We start from the raw sequence: 10,310 nt of genomic DNA on the forward strand, positions 1-10,310 counted from the left end.
GGGGGGGGGGGGAGGGATGGGGGTGCATGACCTTCCGCCTCCCTCCCGGGCGGACCCCGCAGCACGCGCAGCCATATAGCATGCCGCCACCATGCAGATGGGCGCGTCTCGGCGTTCGTGAACGAGGCATGGGCGTGTATGTGTGTGTGAGTCTGGGTGCGCGGGTGGGCCTGCCGCCGCCCGCGCCGGCCCCCTTGTCCCCCCCACCCCCCCTCCAGGCCCCGGCCACCTGGGGCGCGGCCGGAGAGACGGCGGCCCCCACCCACGGCCGACCTGGCCCCGGCCAAGCGCGGGGACCAGCCGGCGCGCCTCTCGCAGCGGGGCCAGCAGGCGGCGCCCCGAGCGTCGGCAACTGGTGCTGGTCGGCTGACGGAAGGGGGTCATGTGCAGCGGGAGAATCACGCCGACTTCGGTGACTGAGTTAAGCGGCGGTCTCGTTAGCGACTGCGGCAAGTACGAACGCAGCCGGCAAAGACGGCGGGGCCGGCGCGTGCGCGATCTACGACCCCGCTTTCGCCCTCAATCGGCTGCCGCTTTTAGCTACCGGCTGGCGGCCGATCAAAATGGACGGGCGCGCGCGCGAGGGCGCGGGGGCCACAATGCCCGGGCGTGGCCGGGAGATCGGGCCAGGGGGCGCCGGCGCCTGTGTGATCGGCCGGAGTACGAGCTTTTCCCTTTGTTTGTGGCGCGGCATGCCCTCCTTCGTTCGGGACCTGGCCGTGTGTGAGGATGGTGTGTGTGTGTGTGTATGTGTGTGTGTGTGTGTGTGTGTGTGTGTATGTGTGTGTGGCTGGGGGGTGGCACAGATTGGCCAAACATGGGTGGCGCTGGTGGCGAAGTCCGACGGTACGGCGGCGGTGCCGAGGGGCCCATGTGCGGGAGACCGGCTCCCGGCCGGCCGGCTTGTCCGAGCTGGAACAGGCCGCCGGCCGGGAGCCGACCCGTACACTTGAGGGCCATGGGGACCTGGCCGTCAGTCGGCCTGTAAGCCGGGATCCAGTCATGCTCATCGCCCGGCGTGCACGGCCACCCGGCCGCCTCCTGCCCCCAAGGCGACATGGCCGCACACGGGGGATCCGCCTCGCGGGAGGAGGGAGACGCGAGGCGGGGCCGACGGTGTGCTATCGGCCGGCCGGGGCTCATCAGGCGGCGAGCAGTCACCGCGAGGGCCACCGGCCCACAAGCAACATCCCTCCCCTGTCTAACACCGAACCCGTCCCTCCCCTCGCCCCCTGCTCCCCTCTGCCTCTGACCCTCGGCCCTGCGCCCGCGCTCGCGCCTCCTCCTCCTCCTCCTTCTGCCCTGCCCCGCCGCCCTCGCGCCCGCGCGCGGACTCCCACGCCCCATGAACGGCGCGGCCCTACCCGTGGCCCGGCGCCTTGCGAGCCTGGCGCTCGCCGGGCTGGCGGTCTCGAGCCGCCTGGCAAGCGCCCTGGCCCCGGCAACGCGGCCCGACGCGGCGATCGGCCCCGCGGCCGCTGCCGCCATCTGGAACACCGACGTGACCGTGCCCGGGCACGAGGGCCTGGCCTCGATGTCCCTGCCCTCGGCCCTGTCGGTGTACATTCCCAACAGTACGTGCGATGTGGTGATCGGCCGAGCGCCAAGCCCGGGCCGGGGGGCAGCTGCCGGGGAATGGGCGCTGGGCGCTGGGCGCCTTTGCTGACCTGTGCCGATGTTCCACACGCCCGGGCCGCCAGTTGAGAACTGCCTGACCCTGCGCCACGAGCTCCGGAGCAACGAATGCTACCAGCTGCAGCAGACGTGCGACGAGTGCAGCGCATCCTGCCCGTCCGGCTCGACGGCGGTCGTGTCGAACTCCTGCCCCTCGAAGCCGGGCTGCTCCTCGCGCACGTGCATGTACCAGTGCTACTATGTGTTCACCTGGTGCGAGGAGTGCGACGTGGGGCACTTCCTCGGGGACGACCAGCAGGAGTGCATGTGTACGTGTCCCGCCTCGCGGCCGCGGGCCCGCCGCTTTGCCGATCGCCCGCTTCGCCCCGTGCGCGTGTGTGCCGCGCCACGGCCCGACATGTGGCCTGACATCCCGGCGCCGGTCCACCAGTGGGGCCCCCCTGCGAAAATGGCAAGATGTGCTCGATGAATGCGGTGTGCGATCGCCCCGGCGGGGCCACCACCGGCCCGGGCACCTGCCGGTGCAAGCCCGGCTTCTTTGGATTCCCCATCTGGTCAGACAGCAGCCCCGGCTGCGAGTGTGCGTGCCAAGCGGCTGGCGCTTGCATGGGGGCGCGGTCCGGCCACCCGGCGCACGGGCTTCTTGGGACTGACAGCTCTTGGTGTAGCCGTCTGCGGGGATGGCGTCCTGGCCAGCGATGAGGAGTGCGACGACGGGAACACCCTGGACGGGGACTGCTGCTCGGCGAAGTGCAAGCTCGAGCCGGCGGTGCGTGGGGCAGTTGCTTTCTTGCCGCGGCCGCGGGCCAACATCCAAGGCATCCGAGCCCCCGGCCGGGGGGGGGGGGGGAATTGGCAAGGAAGAGTTGCTGACCGCATGGCCTGGGGCGGGGATGCGCCCGCTGCGCGCCGCGCACGCCGCCACAGCGCTCGCCCTGTGCCGTGTGGCAGGGCGACGGGGACATGTGCACGGACGACATGTGCGATGGCCAGGGCAATTGCACCCTCTTCGAGGACAACCACCGGTGCGAGTGTGGCAACGGCCTGCTGGAGACCGACGAGCAGTGTGACCATGGCACGCGGAACAGCGACAACTCCGCCGACTGGCTCTGCCCCTATGGGGCGCTGCAGTGCGAGGCGTGCACCATGGATTGCAAGTTGAAGCCGGGGCACACGCAGTACTGCGGCGATGGCCAGGTGCGCACGGGGGGCCGGCCTCGGGGTGTGGACCTGCGTCGGCTTGTCGGCATTTCCGGCGACCTTCGAGCCCTTGCCAGCGTGACTGACAAGCCAGCGCCTGCTTGTGTGTGTGTGTGTCTTTTCGCGTCTTCGTGCCTTCGTGTGCGCATGCATGTGCTCGCGTGCATGCATCTGCACATGTGTATATCTGCCTACATGCATATGTGCGTGTGCCTGCACGTGTGTGTGCGTCCATGCGCGCGCGCCCGGCCGCCGACCCGCCCGCGCCCCGTGCCACAGCTCCAGGGCACCTTTGGCGAGCGCTGCGACGATGGCAACACCACTGCCGGGGACGGCTGCTCGGCCGAGTGCCTGGTCGAGCCGGGCTTCGACTGCTCGCGCCTGGCCGGCGGCCCCTGCAAGGTACGTGCCCGGCCTGCCCGCTGATCTGAACCCCGGCCTGGCGCCCGGGCCGGCGGCTTCCTCGGGGGGAGCACCAGCCAGGCGATCGTTTTACTGACCAGGGGCCTGTTTGTCCGGGTCTTTTTTTTTTTTTTCCCGCCCGCGTCCCCCCGCCCTACAGCGCATCACCGCGGCCGACGCCGAGTCGGTGGCCTCAGCCAGCCCGGCCAGCTGGGCCATCGACCAGCCGGCGGTGGTCCTCACCCTCGCCGGGCCGGTGCACATCCCGCTGGACAGCGGGGCCGCGTCGGGGACCGGGGCCGGGCTGGCGCCGCCGGCCCCGGCCACCAGCACCGACCCCCAGGACCGGGTGCTGGTGAGCCTGGCCCCGGCCGGCCGCGCATGCGCCGAGGGGGCCCGGCTGCGGGTCCAGCGCCTGGCCGGCACCCCGGGCAGCGGGGACTACAACCGGCCGGCGGTGGCCGTGCCGGCCTCGGCCTTCCAGCTGGTCGGCCAGTACCGGCTATGCTACACCACCGACGCCGGGGCCACTTGGCACGCGCAGCCGGCCGTCCAGCTGCACGTCCAGCCCCCGGCGGCCATCCCCTCGGCCGACCACCTGACGGCCATCTACCCGACGGTCTTCTTCATCCAGCCCACCACCGCCGACGGGGCGGCCAGCACATCCGGCCCGGGCACCACCCTCGGCCTGCTGTCCCTCACGGGCGACCACCTGAGCCCCGAGTACACCCGGGTGCGCTTTGTCCGCGACCCGTCGCACTGCGCCGAGGCCGGGTCCCAGTCGAATGGGGCCAGCGCGTCGAGCGGCCCCGCCGGCGGCGGCTCCGGGCCGGTCGGCGGCTCGAGCTCGAGCGCGTCCGGGCCCTCGTCGGCCGGCGCCGGCCTGGCCACGCTGGGCAGCCCCCCCGACGGGGTGTACGCCCTGGCCGATGGCCATGTCCAGCTCCAGCTCCGGCACTTTGCCGCCGGCGGGGTGTACCATGTGTGCCTGTCCAATGACCTGGGCCAGCACTTTGTCCTCCAGCGCCAGGTCCAATTGGAGATCATCCGTGCGTGAATTGGCATGCCCGGCGGGGCGCACGAGGCGCGCACGCGCCCAGGGCCAGGGGGGGAGGGGCGAGGGGGGAACCGATGGGGCCGCCGAGACGTGCCCCTGGCGGCCGCCGCTTCGGAATACTGACCCTGCGGCCCTTTGTCCCGGCATCTGCCGGGCCTTTCGGGCCTGCCTCGCCCCCGACAGCCCGGGTCACCAGCAATGAGGTCATTCGGTCGGTGACCCCGGCCAAGGTCCGGTCCTCGGAGTCGGTGCCCGTCACCGTGGCCGGGCTGCTGCCCTCCCACCGGACGTACGTGGTGGCGGCGGCCGGTCGCCAGGGCGGGCCGCCCGGCAGCCCCAACGCCCCGTCGCCCATTTGCAGCGAGGCGGACTTCGCCAGCGCGCCGGTGCTTTTCGACGCCGGGGCCCTGCTGCCGGCCGCCCAGGCCGGGGATGACAGCCGGATCGCCATGCCGCCCATCCAGGCATGCGGCGCGGTGCACCTCTGCGTGTCGACCGACTACGACCCCACGTCGCCGGCCGGCCAGGCCGCCACCTGGTACCGCCAGACCCGGGCCATGATCACGGTCACCGGTGCGTCGAGGCCCTTGCCCCACCGGCAGGAGGGAGGGCCCCGCAGGGCGAGACACCCGAGCCCGGCCCGGCGGCCACCGCCTCCCTTGCTGCTACCCCATCCCTGCACGCGATGCTGACTCACCTGCCATGGCCCGGCGGGCGCGCCCGTACACACATACCTCCCTTCCCCGGCCCGCCCGCCCGCCCGCCCGCCGGCGCAGTGCCCCTCGTCGAGGGGGTTGTCTCGAGCATCAGCCCCATGCGCGTGGAGTTCCCCCGGCCGACGGCCGGCAAGCGCGCCCAGCAGCAGCCCCTTGCCGAGGCCCCGGGGCGCACCTTCAACACGACCTTCCACCTGGTGGGCGCCCTGCCGTGCGAGGAGTTCCGCGTCGGGCTCTTCCGCGTGGAGGCCCCGCCGGCCGTCGGCGCGGCGGCCGCACCGCCCGGGCCGGTCCTCTGCCAGGACCACCTGCTGGTGGCCAGCAACAGCACGACGCGCATCGGGTCCGGGCCGCATGCGGCCGCTTCGGGCGTGGCGCAGGTGACCTTCGCCGGGCTGGCCCCGGCCACCGGGGCCGACCCCGACACCGGCAGTCTGGCCGGCCGCCTGGTCGAGGGGGCGCACATGCTCTGCCTGAGCACCGATGCCGGGCTGACATGGCTGGCCCAGGCAAATGCCCCGGGCCCGGGGGCCGGCAGCGCCAGCGCCAGCGCCAGCGCCAGCGCCAGTGCCCCGAATGCCGGGGCCCAGCTGCTGGTGCACTTTGTGGCGGTGGCCGGCGCCTCGTCCGGGCCGCGGTCGGCCGCGGAGATCCTCGCCTCGCCACTGGTCATCGGGGCCATCTCGGCCGTGTGCGGGCTGGTCTTGCTGGTGGTGGTGGTCGTGGCCCTGAGCATGGTCCAGCGCCGGCGCATGAAGCTGGCCCTGGAGTCCGCCCGCTTGGAGATCGACATGCTGCACGACCGGCCCGAGCCCATGGGCGACGGGTATATCGTCGGTGCCAAGGAGGCCGATGTGCGTGACACATCCCGGCGAAGGCCCAACGCCCGCCGGGGTCTCTTTTTGCGTCCCCCCCCCCCTTCCTCCGCCCGGGCCGCGCCGCGGCTTTCCCGGCCCCCTGCCCCTTCTCCAGGTCTTTGCCCCCGCCGCCAGTGCCACTGACACCGCCGGGCCACCGGGCCCGCCCCGGCCCCCCCGCACAGCCCCTCGCCGTCTTCGGCATCACGGCCATCTACTCCGGCACGAGGTCCCTGGAGCCGGAGTACTACGACGGCATGGGCGCCTCGGAGGCCGCCGACCCCGAGGCCGGCCCCCCGGCCAAGGGGGCCCCGCCCGCGCCCCCGGCCCCCGGCAAGGACCAGGACATCGGCGACCTGACCGACGTCGACCCGGCCAAGTACTTCGGCCCGACGGCCGGCGCCGGCGGGACGGCCAGCACCGCCGGCGACACCGACTCGCCGCACGGGTCCTCCGTGCTGGGGACCGACCACTCGCCGGACTCGCTGGACCTCGACGCGGACTTCTGATCCCCCCCCCCCTCCCCCCCCCCTGGCCGCAGGGCCAATAGAACATACAAGTGCATGCTATGGGGGAGACCAACGCCCCAGGGCAGGGGGGTGCTTTTTCTTCTCTGGCCTGCCCCTCCCCCGAGGGGGGAATGGCGGGGTTTATTCGCCCACCGTGGCGACACCGGCCAGCGCCGGTCGCACGGTGTCCAGTGCACCCAGGAAGTCCGCCATGCCGACCGTGATGGCTGCCTCGCCCTCCGGCAGGGGCGCATCCACCCCGGCGGCCAGGAGGTGCCGCCGCAGGGCCGAATATGCGGCCTCCCGCACGACGGCCTCCAGCTCGGCACCGGTATACCGGTCCGTCTGTGGAGGGGCGAGAGTGGCGAGTGGGCGGCAAAATGTCAGGCCGGTGGCAGGGGGCAAGTAGAAAGAGAGGAAGGACAAAAGGGGGGGGGGGGGCAGAGGCGGGGAGCCCGGCCCCGCCCCAGTTCGGCCACCTGTCGGAGGGACACATCCTCGGCCAGCCCGGTCCGCCGCGCATGCACTCGGAGGATTTCCTCCCGCGCGTCGGCCGTGTCCGGCGGCGGGACCAAGATCTGCAGGTCGAACCGGCCAGGGCGCAGGAGCGCCGGATCCAGCATGTCTGGTCGGTTGGTGGCAGCCTGCGCCAGGCCACCGGGACAGGGGAGATGCAGGGACAGCCGTCAGGGACGCGAGCCCGAAACCGGATAGGAGGGGGGACCATACTCCCGAGGGAGGGGGCCCCTTCGACGAAACAGGGCCCATGTATCGTCGGGAGCATAAAACACACAAATGCACAAATGCACACGAATGCACACAAATACACACAAATGCACACGAATGCACACAAATGCACACGAATGCACACAAATGCACACGAATGCACACAAATGCACACAAATGCACACGAATGCACACAAATGCACACAAATGCACACAAATGCACACACACACACACACACATGCACACATGCACACATGCACACGCACCAGGAGCAAGACCCCGGTCGCGGGATCCACACCGTCCATCTCATTGAGCAACGTGGCTAGCACACGGTCCGAGACGCCCCCGCCCTCGGACCCGCCAGCGCCACCCTCCAGGTCCCGGCGCCCGACCAGCGCATCAATCTCGTCGATGAAGATCACCGATGGCGGGGCCAGGCGCGCCTTGGCAAAGGTATCGCGGACTGCAGCGCGCGGGCATCCCCAGGGGACATGTGCACATGGGTGCGGCCGCGGCCGTGGGCGCACATGCGAATGCAAACACATGCCCGGGGAGGAGGCGCACGTGCGAGCCGAGGCGCGATGGTCGAGGCACACGCACCCGGCGTGGGTCCAGATGTGGGGGGTGTAAGTGGCCGAGAAGGGGAGGGGGCACACATGCGACAGCGCGGGCACCGGCGGAGGAGGCACGCACCGACACGCTCGGCCTCGCCGACGTACGGCGAGTAGATGGCCGCCGCACCGCTGAGCGAAATGAACGAGGACCCGGTCGAGTGGGCGATGCACCGGGCCATGGTGGTCTTCGAGCAGCCAGGCGGGCCATACAGCAGGACGCCCCGCGGTGGGGTCAGGCCGAGCCGCAGGAACGCCTGCCGGTGGAGGACCGGCCACTCGATCGACTGGCGGAGCTTCTGCGCACCCGAGCGGCCCAGGCGCAGGGGCGAGGGAAAGGAGCCCATGGGGGGCCGCAGGAGAAGGACACAAGACGTCAGAGACGAAGGGGCGGGAGGCGGGGAAGGGCCGCAGGGGCGACAATGGCAGGCCGCCGCCCGACGTACATGCTTCACGCTGTCCAGGCCGCCGATGTCGGCCCAGGTGATCGGCGCTCCGAGCTCCACCCCGGCCGCCATGTCGCGGATGAGCGACGGCTGCACCTCGCCCGACCGGAGGGCCGCCCAGAGGTCCGCCGGCTCGAGGGTCAGGAGGCCGCTGGGCCCCGGCTCCCCGGCGCCAAGCCGGTCCAGCGCACGCAAGGCCGCCGCCCGGACCAGCGCCGCCAAATCCGCCGCCACGAAGCCAATGCACCGGGTGGCCAGCTCCGCCAGGAAGCCCCCCTCCAGGACGGCCGGGCCGCCGGGTGGAGGCGCGGCCCCATGGCCGAGCGTGGCCCCGACCAGGGCCCGGAGGAGGCGCGCCCGGGCCCGCGCATCCGGCGGCGCGATGCCCACCTCGCGGTCAAAGCGCCCGGGCCGGCGAAGGGCCGGGTCCACGGCATCCGGCCGGTTGGTGGCCGCCACGACGACAACCTCCCCACGAAGGCACCCCCCCGGGCCGCCGACCCGGGCCGCGTCGCTGCGCGCGTGGAACCCATCCATCAAGGTCAGCAATTGGGCGATGACACGCGTGGTGGTGCCGGAGGCAGAGCCACTGCCGTCAAGTGACCGCGCCGGGCAGAGGGCGTCCTACACGAAGAAACCCGGGAGGCAGGGGCAGGCGGAGAGGGAGGGGGGGGGGAGAACGTCAGAAGGAGCAAGCGGCGCCGACAGTCGGTCGAGGAGCGAGGCAAAAGCCCACCCGGGGCCGGGAGGGGGGGGGGGGGCCTGTGAGCGCACAATCTCATCGATGAAAATGATGCACGGCGAGCCGGACTCGGCGGCAAAGCGCCGGGCCCGGTCGAAGCACTCGCGCAGCCGGCGCTCACTCTCGCCGGTGACCGACGACAGGACGGCGCTCGGGTCCACCGGCAGCAGCAGCGCCCCCAGGGCCAGGGCCACCCCCCGGACGAGGTGCGTCTTGCCGACGCCGGGCGGCCCGTGCAGCAGGACACCACGGACCCCCTGCAGGCCGAGCGCGGCAAAATGCTCGGCATGGTTGAGCGGCGCCGCCAGCAATGCCAGCAGCTGCTGGTAGTGCGGGTCGGTGGTGAGGTGCCCGGTGGCCAGGCTGCCCGCCGGGTCGGCCGCCGGGGAGCCCGCATCCCCGCCACACCCGGCACACGGCCCGGATCCACCGGGACCGGGGCACAGCGCCTGGCCGCGGGCCAGCAGCCGGACCTGGCCCGGGCCGGGGAAAAGCCGGCCAAAGCGCCCGACCGCCAGCCGAAAGGAGGGAGCCTGCGTGTCGATGTACACACTGCCGGCCGGGACGGCCTCGTGGAAGCTCACCCGGTACATTTGCCCGGCGCCGACTGGCGTGCTGGCCAGCAGCCCGGGGCCCCGCAGCGAGGGACACGCCTCCAGGCCAACCCCCCGGCCCAGGACCCGGCCATCCGTCAGCACCACGCTCACCTCGAGCGGGCCGCCCTGGCAAGGCGCACCCGGCCGGCTGCCGGTGCCACCACCACCACCACCACCACCGCCGCCGGCAGCGCCAAACACGGCCCCGGCATCGGCGGCGCTCATGTACACCGGCAAGCCAAAGTGAGCGGCGCGGGTGGCTTCGGCCGCGCGGCGGATGGCCGCGTCTGCCTCGCTGGCCCCCGTGCCCGAGACCCCCGGGGGCAGGTGCAGCCCTGCCAGCAGCCCGTGAGGGTCACTGGCCGGGGTCAGCAGTCGAAAGGTACCCGACATGTGTGGTTCGCGCCTGGTGGCAAAGGGAGAGAGAGGGAGAGAGCGAGAGGGAGGGGGGGGAGGCGAGGGAAAGCAAGCAGAGGCCCATGCGCAGGGAAACAAGCGAGGGAGGAGACTGTCTGTCCCTCCCGACATCGGCACGCCCCCGTTCGCACGCCCCCGATGAATCCCCAGCCGCTCCCGTGAGGGATGGCCAGTCGGCCTATGTGTCCGCCCAGCGGCACACGCGCGACACAGGGGCAAGGGGGGGGTGGGGGGGGGGACACACGCACACGGCGGGACGATCTCGGACTCCCCCACAGGGCCGGGGATCGCGCATGGGCGGGCACACATCGTTCGTTGGCAGTCGATATATTCACCGATCTCGGGCAGGGCGACACAGGTACAAGAATACAGGCTCCTGCCCAACGGCAGGGGCG

At 72.2% G+C, this 10,310-nt stretch overlaps 2 protein-coding genes across 2 annotated transcripts; one reads left to right on the forward strand and one right to left on the reverse strand.

Moving 5' to 3' along the window:
• Window positions 1–1,156: 1,156 nt before the first annotated feature.
• Window positions 1,157–6,401, forward strand: H696_05489 (hypothetical protein). The gene is made up of 10 exons (XM_009499313.1): window positions 1,157–1,574; window positions 1,701–1,943; window positions 2,066–2,215; window positions 2,304–2,404; window positions 2,563–2,832; window positions 3,115–3,237; window positions 3,398–4,286; window positions 4,478–4,867; window positions 5,071–5,864; window positions 6,053–6,401. Exons 1-10 carry the CDS (start codon window positions 1,346–1,348, stop codon window positions 6,374–6,376), a joined length of 3,513 nt encoding a protein of 1,170 aa, XP_009497588.1. The 5' UTR covers window positions 1,157–1,345; the 3' UTR covers window positions 6,377–6,401.
• Window positions 6,402–6,517: 116 nt separating this feature from the next.
• H696_05490 (hypothetical protein) lies at window positions 6,518–9,891 on the reverse strand (the record flags this gene model as incomplete). Its single annotated transcript, XM_009499314.1, has 6 exons — window positions 6,518–6,721; window positions 6,856–7,020; window positions 7,370–7,566; window positions 7,797–8,013; window positions 8,161–8,784; window positions 8,935–9,891. 6 exons carry the CDS (start codon window positions 9,889–9,891, stop codon window positions 6,518–6,520), a joined length of 2,364 nt encoding a protein of 787 aa, XP_009497589.1.
• Between the last annotated feature and the right edge of the window lie 419 nt (window positions 9,892–10,310).

Source organism: Fonticula alba (genome assembly GCF_000388065.1).
Source record: "Fonticula alba strain ATCC 38817 unplaced genomic scaffold supercont2.11, whole genome shotgun sequence".
Lineage (NCBI taxonomy): Eukaryota > Rotosphaerida > Fonticulaceae > Fonticula > Fonticula alba.

Bases quoted from the DNA above. Each gene is read 5' to 3' on its own strand.
- H696_05489 (XM_009499313.1), top strand. From the start codon at position 1,346: ATGAACGGCGCGGCCCTACCCGTGGCCCGGCGCCTTGCGAGCCTGGCG. The intron at 2,216-2,303 runs GTGCGTGCCAAG...CTCTTGGTGTAG, and splicing joins CAGCAGCCCCGGCTGCGAGT to CCGTCTGCGGGGATGGCGTC. The intron at 3,238-3,397 runs GTACGTGCCCGG...CCCGCCCTACAG, and splicing joins TGGCCGGCGGCCCCTGCAAG to CGCATCACCGCGGCCGACGC.